The sequence below is a fragment of the Tympanuchus pallidicinctus genome, unplaced genomic scaffold (assembly GCF_026119805.1).
Source record: "Tympanuchus pallidicinctus isolate F22 unplaced genomic scaffold, pur_lepc_1.0 scaffold73, whole genome shotgun sequence".
Taxonomy (NCBI): Eukaryota; Metazoa; Chordata; class Aves; order Galliformes; family Phasianidae; genus Tympanuchus; species Tympanuchus pallidicinctus.
Window position 1 is genome coordinate 35806 of NW_026294795.1, and position 17802 is coordinate 53607.

General features: G+C 55.3%; 1 protein-coding gene across 16 annotated transcripts; it reads right to left on the reverse strand.

Moving 5' to 3' along the window:
- Window positions 1-4071: 4071 nt before the first annotated feature.
- Window positions 4072-17768, reverse strand: LOC128072928 (uncharacterized). Of its 16 annotated transcripts, XM_052667154.1 has the most exons (7): window positions 15319-15396; window positions 13357-13452; window positions 11485-11580; window positions 9967-10062; window positions 7926-8021; window positions 5654-5749; window positions 4072-4247 (listed from the first exon to the last, which is right to left on the reverse strand). In XM_052667154.1, the coding sequence occupies exons 1-7, from the start codon at window positions 15341-15343 to the stop codon at window positions 4096-4098; spliced, it is 657 nt and encodes a 218-aa protein (XP_052523114.1). In that variant the 5' UTR covers window positions 15344-15396; the 3' UTR covers window positions 4072-4095. The 16 variants fall into 16 exon arrangements, with proteins under 16 accessions (XP_052523114.1, XP_052523120.1, XP_052523117.1 ...); XM_052667160.1 differs by lacking the exons at window positions 13357-13452; window positions 15319-15396 and adding an exon at window positions 17689-17768; XM_052667157.1 differs by lacking the exons at window positions 13357-13452; window positions 15319-15396 and adding an exon at window positions 15503-15720 and having other exon boundaries at window positions 11485-11566.
- Between the last annotated feature and the right edge of the window lie 34 nt (window positions 17769-17802).

The window sequence follows — 17802 nt, forward strand, 5'->3', positions numbered from 1 at the left end:
CACAAGGGGAAAAACGGGGATGTGTAGGAGAAAACCCCAGGTTTAAGGGGAAAAACAGGGATTTCTAAAAGGAAAAGCCATATTGAAGGGGAAAAACCCCAGATGTAAGGGGAAAAACAGGGATTTCTGGGAGAAAACCACGGATTTAAGGAGAAAAACGGGGATTTCTAAGAGAAAAACCCATATTTAAGAGGAAAAACGGATATCTAGCAGAACAACCCAGATTTCAGGGGAAAAACTGGGATTACTAAAAGGAAAAGCCATATTTAAGGGGAAAAACATTAGATTTAAGGGGAAAAACAGGGATTTCTAGCAGAAAACCCCAGATTTAAGCGGAAATACCCCAGATTTTAGGGGAAAAACAGGGATTGTTCAACATCTTCACCAATGACCTTGAGGAGGGGATAGTGGCCACCCTCAGCAAGTTTGCTGATGATACCAAGTTGGGAGGATTGGCTGAAATGCCTGAAGGCCGCGCTGCCGTTCAGCGAGAGCTGGACAGGCTGCAGAGCTGGGCAGAAAAAAACACATGAGGTTTAACAAAAGCAAGAGTAGAGTCTTGCATCTGGGGAGGAATAATTGCATGCACCAGTACAGGATGGGGATGAGCTGCTGGAGGGGAGCTCTGCGGAGAGGGACCTGGGTGTCCTGGTGGACGACAGGTCGGCCATGAGCCAGCAGTGTGCCCTTGTGGCCAAGAGGGCCAGTGGCATCCTGGGGTGCATTGCACAGAGCGTGGCCAGCAGGTCGAGGGAGGCGATCCTCCCCCTCTGCTCTGCCCTGCTGAGGCCTCATCTGGAGCTCTGCGTCCAGTTCTGGGCTCCCCAGCACAGAACAGACAGGGATCTCTTGGAAAGAGTCCAGCGGAGGGCCACCAAGATGGCGAGGGGCCTGGAGCATCTCTGCTATGAGGAAAGGCTGAGTGAACTGGGTCTGTTCAGCCTGGAGAAAAGAAGGCTGAGAGGGGACCTGATCCAGGTCTATCAGTATCTGAGGTGTGGGGGGCAGAATGGCGAGGCCGGACTCTGTTCAGTGGTGAGTGGAGACAGGACAAGGGGAATGGATGGAAACTGCAGCATAGGAAGTTCTGCACAAATATGCACAAGAACTTCTGTACAGTGAGGTGACGGAGAGCTGGAACAGGCTGCCCAGGGAGGTGGGGGAGTCTCCTGCTCTGGAGATGTTCAAGACCTGCCTGGATGCCGACCTGTGTGACTTGGTGTAGGAACTGCTTGGGCAGGGGGTTGGACTCGATGAGCTCTGGAGGTCCCTTCCAACCCCTACAGTTCTGTGATTCTGTGTGATTCTGTGATCCCAGCTCATCCCAGCTTCATCCCAGCCCATCCCAGCACCACCCCAGCACAGCCCAGAATATCCCAGCACATCCTAGCTCATCCCACACCATCCCAGCACGATCCCAGCATAACCAAGCATCAAACCAGCATCATCCCAGCACATCTGACCACCATCCCAGCACAACCCATTCATCCCATACTATTTTGCACGATCCCAGCATCATCCCAGCACGATTCCAGCACCTCCCAGCCGCATCACACACCATCTCACACCATGACAGAACATCCCAGCACTTTCCCAGTACATAGCAGCACCATCCCACAACACCCCAGCATGTCCAAGGATGATCCCAGCACATCCCAGCACATCTCATCCCAGCCACTGCATCCCAGAACATCCCACCACATCGCAGCACATCCCAGCAACATCCCATCAAATTCCCACACCATCACAGCAAATCCCAGCCCCATCTCAGCACATCCCAGCCCATCCCAGCAAATCCCAGCCCATCCCAGCACATCCCAGCACCATCACATCCCAGCCCATCCCAGCACATCCCAGCACCATCCCAGTAACATCCCAGCACCATCCCAGTAACATCCCAGCACGTCCCAGCCCATGCCAGCACCATCTAAGCACCATCTAAGAACCATTCAAGCACATCCCACACCATTACAGAACATCCCAGCACCATCCCAGCACATCTCATCCCACACCATCCCAGCACAACCCAGCACCATCCCAGCACAAGCCAGAACCATCCCAGCTGCATCCCACACCATCCCAGCACTATCCAAAAAACATCCCAGCACATCCCAGCACAACCCAGCACGTCCCACACAATTCCACACCATCCCACCACCTGCCCATCACCTTCCCAGCACATTCACAGCACCAGCGCACAACATCCCAGCCGCATACCAGCACCATCCCAGGACATCCCAGCACCAGCCCACCACATCCCAGCACATCCCAGAACCATTCCACACCTTCCAAGCACCATCCCAGAACATCCCAGCACATCAAAGCAAAGCACATCCCAGCACCATCCCACACCATCCCAGCACACCCCAGCACCTCCCAGCACATTCCAGGACATCCCAGCACATTCCAGGACATCCCAGCACAAGACCACCGCATCCCAGCATATCCCAGAACCATCCCACACCTTCGCAGCACCATCCCAGTACATCCCACCACATCCCAGCTCATCCCAGCACAACCAAGACATCCCATACTATTCCACACGATCCCAGCACGTTCCCAGCACCATTCAAGCACCTCCCAGCCGCATCAAACATCCTCCACACCATCACAGAACAAACCAGCACCATCCCAGCTGCATCCCACACCATCCCAGTACATTGCAGCACCATCTCACAACACCCCAGCACGTCCCAGCCCCATCCCAGCACAACCCAGCACGTCCCACACAATTCCATACCATCCCAGCACGTCCCAGCACGTCCCAGCACCATCCCAGCACCATTCCAGCACTATTCCAGCACATCCCAGAACAGCCCACACCATCCAGCACATCCCAGCCACTGCCCAGCCCAAGCCCTGCACTCCCCAGCATCATCCCAGCACATCCCAGCATCATCCCAGCACATCACAACACATCCCAGAACCATCACACACCATCCGGTAACAAGTGGTGTCCCCCAAGGGTCTGTCTTGGGACCGGTGCTCTTTAACATCTTTATTAATGACATCGATGAGGGAATTGAGTGCACCCTCAGCAAGTTTGCTGACGACACCAAGCTGAGTGGTGCGGTTGATACGGCGGAAGGAAGGGATGCCATTCAGAGGGACCTCGACAGGCTTGAGGGCTGGGCTCGGGTGAACCTAATGAGGTTCAACACGGCAAAGTGCAAGGTTTTGCATTTGGGCCGGAAGAACCCCAGGCACCCGTACAGGCTGGGAGGAGTGGTCCTTGAGAGCAGCTCGGCAGAGAAGGACCTCGGGGTCCTGATGGACGAGAGACTTAACATGAGCCAGCAGTGCGCTCTGGCAGCTCGAAAGGCAAATGGGATCCTGGGCTCCATCAGGAGAGGGGTGGTCAGCAGGGAGAGGGAGGTGATCGTCCCTCTCTACTCGGCTCTTGTGAGGCCCCACCTGGAGTACTGTGTCCAGGTGTGGAGCCCTCAGTACAAGAAAGACATAGAGATCTTGGAAAGGGTCCAGAGGAGGGCGACTGAGATGATCAGGGGGCTGGAGCACCTCCCCTATGAGGACAGGCTGAGGGAGTTGGGCTTCAGCCTGGAGAAGAGAAGGCTGCGGGGCGACCTCATTGCAGCCTATCAATACCTGAAGGGAACCTACACCCAGGAGGGGAGTAAACTCTTCAGAAGGGCTGACAACAGCAGGACTAGGGGAAATGGATCAAAGTTGAAGGAGGAAAGATTTAGGTTGGATGTTAGGGGGAAGTTCTTCACAAGGAGAGTGGTTAGGCCCTGGAACAGGCTGCCCAGGGAGGTTGTGGATGCCCCGTCCTTGGACGTGTTCAAGGCCAGGTTGAACGGGGTCCTGGGCAACCTGATCTGAATGTGTGTGTTTGGTGGCCCTGCTAGGCAGGGGGGTTGGAACTACATGATCCTTGAGGTCCCTTCCAACCCAGGTGATTCTGTGATTCTGTGATTCTGTGATTCTGTGATCCCAGCCCCATCGCAGAACCATCCCACACTTTCCCAGAACATCCCATCACAATCCCATCACAACCCCACACCATCCCAGCACATCCCAGCACATCCCAGCACATCCCAAAACCATCCCAGCACCTGCATCCCATCCATGTATCTATCTAGAAACTCTGCTTCCCCAGTCCTTCAGTGAACAGACAGAAAGACACCCACCCTGTGCTGCCTTCTCCTTCACCATTTTCTTCAGGACATGGCAGAGCCTCTGCGGATATTCTCCAATTCTCCATACCTCTTTCTGTCTCTCAGGACCTGAACACAAAGCACGAAAATACATTTCAGACAAACAAAGGATTGAACCGAATGGTCTTTTTGGTGAAGTCAATAAGGACAACAGCCACCCCTGGGACGCCTGTGGGGCTCCAGCACGGCAGGCAGCCAAGGATTTTGGCCCGGCCTTCCCTGCAGGCACTTCTGCACCCAAAGGCTGAGGAGAACTTTCCATCACACGCTGCCATCTACGCAGCTGCGTAGCAGAGTTATGCAAGTTGCAGAGCTGCCACGTGGGCAGCTGGCTGGCGCTCAGCATCCCAGCACCATCTCAGCACCATTCAAGCACATCCCACACAATATAGAACATCCCAGCATGTCCAAGGATGATCCCAGCACATCCCAGCACATCTCATCCAAGTCGCTGCATCCCAGAACATCGCACCACTTCACAGAACCATCCCACATCATCCCAGCACATCCCAGCACAACCCAGCACCATCACATCACCTTCCCACACCATCCCAGCACATCCCAGCACATCCCAACCCCATACCAGCACCATCACAGCACATCCCAGCACCAGCCCACTGCATCCCAACATATCCCAGAACCATCCTACACCTTCCCAGCACCATCCCAGAACAACCCAGCACAACCCAGCACCATCCCACCACATCCCAGCATGTCCCAGCAACATCCCAGCATGGCCCACCACATCCCAACCACACCCCAGCACATCCCAGCACAACCCAGCACCATCCCAGCACCATCCTAGACCATCCCATCACATCCCAGTCCCCTCCCAGCAAATCCCAGACTCATCCCAGCACAAACAAGCACCATCACAGCGCATCCCAGCCACATCCCAGTAACATCCCAGCACAAACTAGTACCATCCCAGCACCATCTAAGCACCATTCAAGCACATCCCACACCATTACAGAACATCCCAGCACCATCCAATCACATCCCAGCACATCTCATCCCAGCAGCTGCATCAAAGAACATTCCACCACTTCGCAGCACCATCCCACACCATCCCAGCACAACTAAGCACAAACCAGCACCATCCCAGCCCCTTACCAGCACCATCCATGGACTTCCCAGCAGCAATCCAGGACATCCCAGCATATCCCAGAACCATCCGTGCACAACCAGGAACATCCCAGCACGTTCCAGAACCATTCAAGCACATCCCAGCATAGCCCAGGTCCACTCCAGAACATCCCAGCACATTCCAGCCCTATCCAAGCACATCCCTGCCCCATACCAGCACCATACAAGGACATCACAGTTCATCCCACACCATCCCAGCACATCCCAGCATCATCCCACACCATCCCTGCACCATCCCAGATCCATCCCAGCACCTGCATCCCATCCATGTATCTATCTAGAAACTCCGCTTCCCCAGTCCTTCAGTGAACGGACAGAAAGACACCCACCCTGTGCTGCCTTCTCCTTCACCATTTTCTTCAGGACATGGCAGAGCCTCTGCGGATATTCTCCAATTCTCCATGCCTCTTTCTGTCTCTCAGGACCTGAACACAAAGCACGAAAATACATTTCAGACAAACAAAGGATTGAACCGAATGGTCTTTTTGGTGAAGTCAATAAAGACAACGGCCACCCCTGGGACGCCTGTGGGGCTCCAGCACGGCAGGCAGCCAAGGATTTTGGCCCGGCCTTCCCTGCAGGCACTTCTGCACACAAAGCCTGAGGAGAACTTTCCATCACACGCTGCCATCCACGCAGCTGTGTAGCAGAGTTATGCAAGTGGCAGAGCTGCCAGGTGGGCAGCTGGCTGGCACTCAGCATCCCAGCACCACCTAAGCACCATTCAAGCACATCTCACACAGTCCTAGCACATCCCAGCACCGTCCCACAACACCCCAGCATGTCCAAGGATGATCCCAGCACATTCCAGCACATCTCATCCCTGCCGCTGCATCCCACAACATCCCACACCATCCCAGTACAAGCCAGCCCCATCCCAGCACAACCCAGGAAGTCCCACACAATTCCACACCAACCCAGCACCTTCCCAGCACCAGCCCATAATATCTCTGCTCCATACCAGCACCATCCCAGGACATCCCAACACCAGCCAACAACATCCCAGCATATTCCTGAACCATCCCACACCTTCCCAGCACCATCTCAGCATATCCCACCACATCCCAGCAAATCCCACCATCATCCCACACCATCCCTGCACAGCCCAGCACCATCCCACCACATCCCAGCACCATCCCAGCATGGCCCAGCACATCCCAACCACAGCCCAGCTCATCACAGCACATCTGAGCACCATCCCAGCACAATCCTGACATCCCATACTATTCCACACGATCCCAGCACCTTTCCAGCACCATTCCTGCACCTCCCAGCCGCATCACACATCCTCCACACCATCACAGCACAAACCAGCACCATCCCACAACATCCCAGCACGTCCAAGCACCGTCCCACATCATCCCAGCACCATCCCACAACACCCCAGCATGTTCAAGGATGATCCCAGAACATCCCAGCACATCTCATCCCAGCCGCTGCATCCCACACCATCTCAGCATGTCCAAGCACCATCCCACAACATCCCAGCTGGTCCCAGCCCCATCCCGGCACAACCCAGCACGTCCCACACAGTTCCACACCATCCCACCACCTGCCCATCACCTTCCCAGCACATTCACAGCACCAGCGCACAACATCCCAGCATATCCCAGAACCATTCCACACCTTCCAAGCAGCATGCCAGAACATCCCAGCACATCAAAGCAAAGCACATCCCAGCATCATCCCACACCATCCCTGCACAACCCAGCACCATCCCACAACATCACAGCACAACCCAGCACATCCCAACACTCCATAGCCCCATGTTAGCACATGTCAGCACCTTCCCAGCACATCCCAGCCCCTTACCAGCACCATCCATGGACATCCCAGCACCATTCCAGGACATCCCAGCACATCCCAGAACCATTCCACACCTTGCCAGCACCATCCCAGAACATCCAAGCACATCCATGCACCATCCCACCACCATCTCAGTACCACCCCATAACACTCCAGTGTGTCCAAGGATGATCCCACACCATCCCAGCACGTCCCAGTACAACCCAGCACCATCCCAGCATCATCCCACACTATCCTAGCACATCCTAGCTGGTCCCATCCCCAGCCCAGCGCATCCCAGCACATCCAAGCACATCCCAGCAGCATCCCAGCACCATCCCAGCACATCCCAGCAGCATCCCAGCACATCCCAGCACATCCCAGCTCATCCCAGCACCATCCCAGCACATCCCAGCACCATCCCAGCACCATCCCAGAACATCCCAGCACCATATCAACACATCCCAGAACGTCCCAGTATATCCCAGCACATTCCAGCCCCAACCCAGAACTTCCCAGTACATCCCAGCACATCCCAGTATATCTGAGCAACACCCTAGCAAAATCACATCACAATCCCACACCATCCCAGCAACATCCCAACACATTACCACACCATCCCAGCACACACCAGCAAGAGCCCAGCACCATCCCAGCATCATCCCACACCATCCCTGCACAACCAGGACCATCCCAGCACGTTCCAGCACATCCCAGCACATCCCAGATCCATCCCAGCACCTGCATCCCATCCATGTATCTATCTAGAAACTCTGCTTCCCCAGTCCTTCAGTGAACGGACAGAAAGACACCCACCCTGTGCTGCCTTCTCCTTCACCATTTTCTTCAGGACATGGCAGAGCCTCTGCGGATATTCTCCAATTCTCCATGCCTCTTTCTGTCTCTCAGGACCTGAACACAAAGCACGAAAATACATTTCAGACAAACAAAGGATTGAACCGAATGGTCTTTTTGGTGAAGTCAATAAAGACAACAGCCACCCCTGGGACGCCTGTGGGGCTCCAGCACGGCAGGCAGCCAAGGATTTTGGCCCGGCCTTCCCTGCAGGCACTTCTGCACCCAAAGCCTGAGGAGAACTTTCCATCACACGCTGCCATCTACGCAGCTGCGTAGCAGAGTTATGCAAGTTGCAGAGCTGCCACGTGGGCAGCTGGCTGGCGCTCAGCATCCCAGCACCATCTAAGCACCATTCAAGCACATCCCACACAATACAGAAGATCCCAGCAAGTCCAAGGATGATCCCAGCACATCCCAGCACATCTCATCCCAGCTGCTGCTTCCCAGAACATCCCAGCACATCCCAGCACAACCCAGCACAACCCAGCACAACCCAGCAAGTCCCACACAATTCCACACCATCCCAGCACCTACCCAGCACCTTCCCAGCACCAGCCCATAATATCTCTGCTCCATACCAGCACCATCCCAGGACATCCCAACACCAGCCAACCACATCCCAGCATATTCCTGAACCATCCCACACCTTCCCAGCACCATCCCACAACATCCCAGCACATCCCAGTACAACCCAGCACAATCCCAGCTGCATCCCACAACATCCCAGCTGGTCCCAGCTCCATCCCGGCACAACCCAGCACGTCCCACACAGTTCCACACCATCCCACCACCTGCCCATCACCTTCCCAGCACATTCACAGCACCAGCGCACAACATCCCAGCCGCATACCAGCACCATCCCAGGACATCCCAGCACCAGCCCACCACATCCCAGCATATCCCAGAACCGTTCCACACCTTCCAAGCAGCATCCCAGAACATCCCAGCACATCAAAGCAAAGCACATCCCAGCATCATCCTACACCATCCCTGCACATCCCAGCACCATCCCACAACATCCCAGCACAACCCAGCACATCCCAGCACTTCATAGCCCCATGTTAGCACATGTAGGCACCTTTCCAGCACATCCCAGCCCCTTACCAGCACCATTCCAGGACATCCCAGCACATCCCAGAACCATTCCACACCTTGCCAGCACCAACCCAGAACATCCAAGCACATCCATGCACCATCCCACCACCATCTCAGTACCACCCCATAACACTCCAGTGTGTCCAAGGATGATCCCACACCATCCCAGCACGTCCCAGTACAACCCAGCACCATCCCAGCATCATCCCACACCATCCCAGCACATCCTAGCTGGTCCCATCCCCAGCCCAGCGCATCCCAGCACATCCAAGCACCATCGCAGCAGCATCCCAGCAAATCCCAGCACATCTCAGCACATCCCAGCACATCCCAGTACATCCCAGCACCATCCCAGAACATCCCAGCACCATATCAACACATCCCAGAACGTCCCAGTATATCCCAGCATATTCCAGCCCCAACCCAGAACTTCCCAGTACATCCCAGCACATCCCAGTATATCTGAGAAACACCCTAGCAAAATCACATCACAATCCCACACCATCCCAGCAACATCCCAACACATTACCACACCATCCCAGCACACACCAGCAACAGCCCAGCACCATCCCAGCATCATCCCACACCATCCCTGCACAACCAGGACCATCCCAGCACGTTCCAGCACCATTCAAGCACATCCCAGCGTAGCCCAGGTCCATCCCAGAACATCCCAGCACATTCCTGCCCTATCCAAGCACATCCCAGCATCCCATACCAGCACCATACAAGGACATCACAGTTCATCCCACACCATCCCAGCACATCCCAGCATCATCCCACACCATCCCAGCACCATCCCAGAACCATCCCAGAACCATCCCAGCACCTGCATCCCATCCATGTATCTATCTAGAAACTCTGCTTCCCCAGTCCTTCAGTGAACAGACAGAAAGACACCCACCCTGTGCTGCCTTCTCCTTCACCATTTTCTTCAGGACATGGCAGAGCCTCTGCGGATATTCTCCAATTCTCCATGCCTCTTTCTGTCTCTCAGGACCTGAACACAAAGCACAAAAATACATTTCAGACAAACAAAGGATTGAACCGAATGGTCTTTTTGGTGAAGTCAATAAAGACAACAGCCACCCCTGGGACGCCTGTGGGGCTCCAGCACGGCAGGCAGCCAAGGATTTTGGCCCGGCCTTCCCTGCAGGCACTTCTGCACCCAAAGCCTGAGGAGAACTTTCCATCACACGCTGCCATCTACGCAGCTGCGTAGCAGAGTTATGCAAGTTGCAGAGCTGCCAGGTGGGCAGCTGGCTGGCGCTCAGCATCCCAGCACCATCTCAGCACCACTCAAGCACATCTCACACAGTCCTAGCACATCCCAGCACCGTCCCACAACACCCCAGCATGTCCAAGGATGATCCCAGCACATCCCAGCACATCTCATCCCTGCCGCTGCATCCCACAACATCCCACACCATCCCAGTACAACCCAGCCCCATCCCAGCACAACCCAGGAAGTCCCACACAATTCCACACCAACCCAGCACCTTCCCAGCACCAGCCCATAATATCTCTGCTCCATACCAGCACCATCACAGCACATCCCAGCACCAGCCAACAACATCCCAGCATATTCCTGAACCATCCCACACCTTCCCAGCACCATTCCACAACAACCCAGCACAACCCAGCACCATCCCACCACATCCCAGCATGTCCCAGCAACATCCCAGCATGGCCCACCACATCCCAACCACACCCCAGCACATCCCAGCACAACCCAGCACCATCCCAGCACCATCCTAGACCATCCCATCACATCCCAGTCCCCTCCCAGCCCACTCATCCCAGCACAAACAAGAACCATCACAGCGCATCCCAGCCACATCCCAGTAACATCCCAGCACAAACTAGTACCATCCCAGCACCATCTAAGCACCATTCAAGCACATCCCACACCATTACAGAACATCCCAGCACCATCCAATCACATCCCAGCACATCTCATCCCAGCAGCTGCATCAAAGAACATTCCACCACTTCGCAGCACCATCCCACACCATCCCAGCACAACTAAGCACAAACCAGCACCATCCCAGCCCCTTACCAGCACCATCCATGGACTTCCCAGCAGCAATCCAGGACCATCCCAGCATATCCCAGAACCATCCGTGCACAACCAGGAACATCCCAGCACGTTCCAGCACCATTCAAGCACATCCCAGCATAGCCCAGGTCCATCCCAGAACATCCCAGCACATTCCAGCCCTATCCAAGCACATCCCTGCCCCATACCAGCATCATACAAGGACATCACAGTTCATCCCACACCATCCCAGCACATCCCAGCATCATCCCACACCATCCCTGCACCATCCCAGATCCATCCCAGCACCTGCATCCCATCCATGTATCTATCTAGAAACTCTGCTTCCCCAGTCCTTCAGTGAACGGACAGAAAGACACCCACCCTGTGCTGCCTTCTCCTTCACCATTTTCTTCAGGACATGGCAGAGCCTCTGCGGATATTCTCCAATTCTCCATGCCTCTTTCTGTCTCTCAGGACCTGAACACAAAGCACGAAAATACATTTCAGACAAACAAAGGATTGAACCGAATGGTCTTTTTGGTGAAGTCAATAAAGACAACAGCCACCCCTGGGACGCCTGTGGGGCTCCAGCACGGCAGGCAGCCAAGGATTTTGGCCCGGCCTTCCCTGCAGGCACTTCTGCACCCAAAGCCTGAGGAGAACTTTCCATCACACGCTGCCATCTACGCAGCTGCGTAGCAGAGTTATGCAAGTTGCAGAGCTGCCACGTGGGCAGCTGGCTGGCGCTCAGCATCCCAGCACCATCTCAGCACCATTCAAGCACATCCCACACAATACAGAAGATCCCAGCAAGTCCAAGGATGATCCCAGCACATCCCAGCACATCTCATCCCAGCCGCTGCATCCCAGAACATCCCAGCACATCCCAGCACAACCCAGCACAACCCAGCAAGTCCCACACAATTCCACACCATCCCAGCACCTACCCAGCACCTTCCCAGCACCAGCCCATAATATCTCTGCTCCATACCACACCATCCCAGGACATCCCAACACCAGCCAACCACATCCCAGCATATTCCTGAACCATCCCACACCTTCCCAGCACCATCCCACAACATCCCAGCACTTCCCAGTACAACCCAGCACAATCCCAGCTGCATCCCACAACATCCCAGCTGGTCCCAGCCCCATCCCGGCACAACCCAGCACGTCCCACACAGTTCCACACCATCCCACCACCTGCCCATCACCTTCCCAGCACATTCACAGCACCAGCGCACAACATCCCAGCCGCATACCAGCACCATCCCAGGACATCCCAGCACCAGCCCACCACATCCCAGCATATCCCAGAACCATTCCACACCTTCCAAGCAGCATCCCAGAACATCCCAGCACATCAAAGCAAAGCACATCCCAGCATCATCCTACACCATCCCTGCACATCCCAGCACCATCCCAAAACATCCCAGCACAACCCAGCACATCCCAGCACTTCATAGCCCCATGTTAGCACATGTCGGCACCTTCCCAGCACATCCCAGCCCCTTACCAGCACCATTCCAGGACATCCCAGCACATCCCAGAACCATTCCACACCTTGCCAGCACCAACCCAGAACATCCAAGCACATCCATGCACCATCCCACCACCATCTCAGTACCACCCCATAACATTCCAGTGTGTCCAAGGATGATCCCACACCATCCCAGCACGTCCCAGTACAACCCAGCACCATCCCAGCATCATCCCACACCATCCCAGCACATCCTAGCTGGTCCCATCCCCAGCCCAGCGCATCCCAGCACATCCAAGCACCATCGCAGCAGCATCCCAGCACATCCCAGCACATCCCAGCACATCCCAGCACCATCCCAGCACATCCCAGTACATCCCAGCACCATCCCAGAACATCCCAGCACCATATCAACACATCCCAGAACGTCCCAGTATATCCCAGCATATTCCAGCCCCAACCCAGAACTTCCCAGTACATCCCAGCACATCCCAGTATATCTGAGCAACACCCCAGCAAAATCACATCACAATCCCACACCATCCCAGCAACATCCCAACACATTACCACACCATCCCAACACACACCAGCAACAGCCCAGCACCATCCCAGCATCATCCCACACCATCCCTGCACAACCAGGACCATCCCAGCACGTTCCAGCACCATTCAAGCACATCCCAGATCCATCCCAGCACCTGCATCCCATCCATGTATCTATCTAGAAACTCTGCTTCCCCAGTCCTTCAGTGAACAGACAGAAAGACACCCACCCTGTGCTGCCTTCTCCTTCACCATTTTCTTCAGGACAAGGCAGAGCCTCTGCGGATATTCTCCAATTCTCCATGCCTCTTTCTGTCTCTCAGGACCTGAACACAAAGCACGAAAATACATTTCAGACAAACAAAGGATTGAACCGAATGGTCTTTTTGGTGAAGTCAATAAAGACAACAGCCACCCCTGGGACGCCTGTGGGGCTCCAGCACGGCAGGCAGCCAAGGATTTTGGCCCGGCCTTCCCTGCAGGCACTTCTGCACCCAAAGCCTGAGGAGAACTTTCCATCACACGCTGCCATCTACGCAGCTGCGTAGCAGAGTTATGCAAGTTGCAGAGCTGCCACGTGGGCAGCTGGCTGGCGCTCAGCATCCCAGCACCATCTCAGCACCATTCAAGCACATCCCACACAGTCCTAGCACATCCCAGCACCATCCCACAACACCCCAGCAAGTCCAAGGATGATCCCAGCACATCCCAGCACATCTCATCCCAGCTGCTGCATCCCACAACATACCAACACTTCGCAGCACCATCCCACATCATCCCAGCACATCCCAGGACATTCGAGCCCCATCCCAGTACATCCCACCACATCCCAGCATGTCCCAGCACCATCCCAGCATGGCCCACCACATCCCAACCACAGCCCAGCTCATCACAGCACATCTGAGCACCATCCCAGCACAACCAAGACATCCCATACTATTCCACACCATTCCAGCACTATCCCAGCACCATTCCAGCACATCCCAGCCCCATCACACATCCTCCACACCATCTCAGCACAAACCAGCACCATCCCAACTGCATCCCACACCATCCAAGTACAGTGCAGCCCCATCCCAGCACAACCCAGCACGTCCCACACAATTCCGGCACATTCCAGCACCATCCCAGAACATCCCAGCCCTGTACTAGCATCATCCCAGGAAAACACAGCACCAGCCCACCACATCCCAGCATATCCTAGAACCATACCACACCTTCCCAGCACCATCCCAGCAGATTCCAGCACGTCTCAGCATATCCCAGCATCATCCCACAACATCCCAGCACAACCCAGCACCATCACAGCACATGCCAGCCCCAACCCAGCAGACCCCAGCACGTCCCAGCACATTCCAGGACATCCCAGCACAAGACCACCGCATCCCAGCATATCCCAGAACCATCCCACACCTTTGCAGCACCATCCCAGTACATCCCAGCACATTCGAGCCCCATCCCAGTACATCCCACCACATCCCAACACGTCCCAGCACCATCCCACCACATCCCAGCCACATCCCAGCTCATCCCAGCACAACCTAGACATCCCATGCTATTCCACACGATCCCAGCACCTTCCCAGCACCATTCCAGCACCTCCCAGCCGCATCACACATCCTCCACACCATCACAGCACAAACCAGCACCATCCCACAACATCCCAGTACATTGCAGCACCATCCCACAACAACCCAGCACGTCCCAGCCCCATCCCAGCACAACCCAGCACGTCCCACACAATTCCATACCATCAAAGCACGTCCCAGCACGTCCCAGCCACATACCAGCACCATCCCAGGACATACCAGCGCAAGCTCACCACATCCCAAAATATCATAGAACCATCCCACAACTTCCAGCATCATCCCAGAACATCCCAGCACATCCCAGCACCATTCCAGCACCATTCCAGCACCATCCCAGCACATGCCAGCAACAGCCCAGCATCATCCCAGCATCATCCCACACCATCCCATCAAGTTCCCACAACATCCCAGCACAACCCAACACATCCCAGCATCATCCCACACCATCCCTGCACAACCAGGACCATCCCAGCACTTTCCTGCACCATTCCAGCACCATCCCAGCACATCCCAGAACCATCCCAGCACCTGCATCCCATCCATGTATCTATCTAGAAACTCTGCTTCCCCAGTCCTTCAGTGAACGGACAGAAAGACACCCACCCTGTGCTGCCTTCTCCTTCACCATTTTCTTCAGGACATGGCAGAGCCTCTGCGGATATTCTCCAATTCTCCATGCCTCTTCTGTCTCTCAGGACCTGAACACAAAGCACGAAAATACATTTCAGACAAACAAAGGATTGAACCGAATGGTCTTTTTGGTGAAGTCCATAAGGACAACAGCCACCCCTGGGACGCCTGTGGGGCTCCAGCACGGCAGGCAGCCAAGGATTTTGGCCCGGCCTTCCCTGCAGGCACTTCTGCACCCAAAGCCTGAGGAGAACTTTCCATCACACGCTGCCATCTACGCAGCTGCGTAGCAGAGTTATGCAAGTTGCAGAGCTGCCACGTGGGCAGCTGGCTGGCGCTCAGCATCCCAGCACCATCTCAGCACCATTCAAGCACATCCCACACAATACAGAACATCCCAGCATGTCCAAGGATGATCCCAGCACATCCCAGCACATCTCATCCCAGCCGCTGCATCCCACAACATCCCAGCACATCCCAGCACAACCCAGCAAGTCCCACACAATTCCACACCATCCCAGCACCTACCCAGCACCTTCCCAGCACCAGCCCATAATATCTCTGCTCCATATCAGCACCATCTGAGGACATCGCAACACCAGCCAACAACATCCCAGCATATTCCTGAACCATCCCACACCTTCCCAGCACCAACCCAGAACATCCCAGCACATCCCAGTATGTCCCAGCAACATCCCAGCATGGCCCACCACATCCCAATTACACCCCAGCACATCCCAGCACATCCCAGCACCATCCCAGCAAGACCCAGCACACCCCAACCACAGCCCAGCTCATCACAGCACATCTGAGCACCATCCCAGCACAACCAAGACATCCCATACTATTCCACACCATTCCAGCACTATCCCAGCACCATTCCAGCACATCCCAGCCCCATCACACATCCTCCACACCATCACACAACAAACCAGCACCATCCCAACTGCATCCCACACCATCCCAGTACATTGCAGCACCATCCCAGCACAACCCAGCACGTCCCACACAATTCCGGCACATTCCAGCACCATCCCAGAACATCCCAGCCCTGTACTAGCATCATCCCAGGAAAACCCAGCACCAGCCCACCGCATCCCAGCATATCCTAGAACCATCCCACACCTTCCCAGCACCATCCCAGCAGATTCCAGCACATCCCAGCACAACCCAGCACCATCCCAGCACATGCCAGCCCACAGCCAGCACACCCCAGCACGTCCCAGAACATTCCAGGACATCCCAACACAAGACCACTGCATCCCACCATATCCCAGAACCATCCCACACCTTTGCAGCACCATCTCAGCACATCCCAGCACATTCGAGCCCCATCCCAGTACATCCCACCACATCCCAACACGTCCCAGCAACATCCCACCACATCCTAGCCACATCCCAGCTCATCCCAGCACAACCAAAACATCCCATGCTATTCCACACAATCCCAGCACCATTCCAGCACCATTCCAGCACCTCCCAGCCGCATCTCACATCCTCCACACCATCACAGAACAAACCAGCACCATCCCAGCTGCATCCCACAACATTGCAGCACCGTCCCACAACAACCCAGCACGTCCCACCCCATCCCAGCACAACCCAGCACGTCCCACACAATTCCATACCATCCCAGCACGTCCCAGCCACATACCAGCACCATCCCAGGACATACCAGCGCAAGCTCACCACATCCCAGCATATCCTAGAACCATCCCACACCTTCCCAGCACCATCCCAGCACATCCCAGGACATCCCAGCACCATCCCAGCATCATCCCAGCACCATTCCAGCACCATTCCAGCACTATTCCTGCACATCCCAGAACAGCCCACACCATCCAGCACATCCCAGCCACTGCCCAGCCCAAGCCCTCCACTCCCCACCATCATCCCACCATCATCCCAGCACATCGCAACACATCCCAGCCCATCGCAGAACCATCCCACTCTTTCCCAGAACATCCCATCACAATCCCATCACAACCCCACACCATCCCAGCACATCCCAGTACATCTGAGCAACACCCCAGCAAAATCACATCACAATCCCACACCATCCCAGCACCATTGCAGAACCATCCCAGCACATGCCAGCATCAGCCCAGCATCATCCCAGCATCATCCCACACCATCCCATCAAGTTCCCACACCATCCCAGCACATGCCAGCAACAGCCCTGCAACATCCCACACCATCCTTGCAAAACCAGGACCATCCCAGCACGTTCCAGCACCATCCCTGCACATCCCAGAACCATCCCAGCACCTGCATCCCATCCATGTATCTATCTAGAAACTCTGCTTCCCCAGTCCTTCAGTGAACAGACAGAAAGACACCCACCCTGTGCTGCCTTCTCCTTCACCATTTTCTTCATTACATGGCACAGCCTCTGCGGATGTTCTCCAATTCTCCATGCCTCTTTCTGTCTCTCAGGACCTGAACACAAGCACGAAA

Coding starts and splice junctions, on each gene's coding strand:
- LOC128072928 (XM_052667152.1), bottom strand. CDS start 13,729: ATGCTGAGCGCCAGCCAGCTGCCCACGTGGCAGCTCTGCAACTTGCAT. Junction 10,063..13,452: donor TTTTCGTGCTTTGTGTTCAG/GTCCTGAGAGAC, acceptor CTTTGTGTTCAG/GTCCTGAGAGACAGAAAGAG. Junction 4,248..5,653: donor GAAGGAGAAGGCAGCACAGG/GTGGGTGTCTTT, acceptor CTTTGTGTTCAG/GTCCTGAGAGACAGAAAGAG.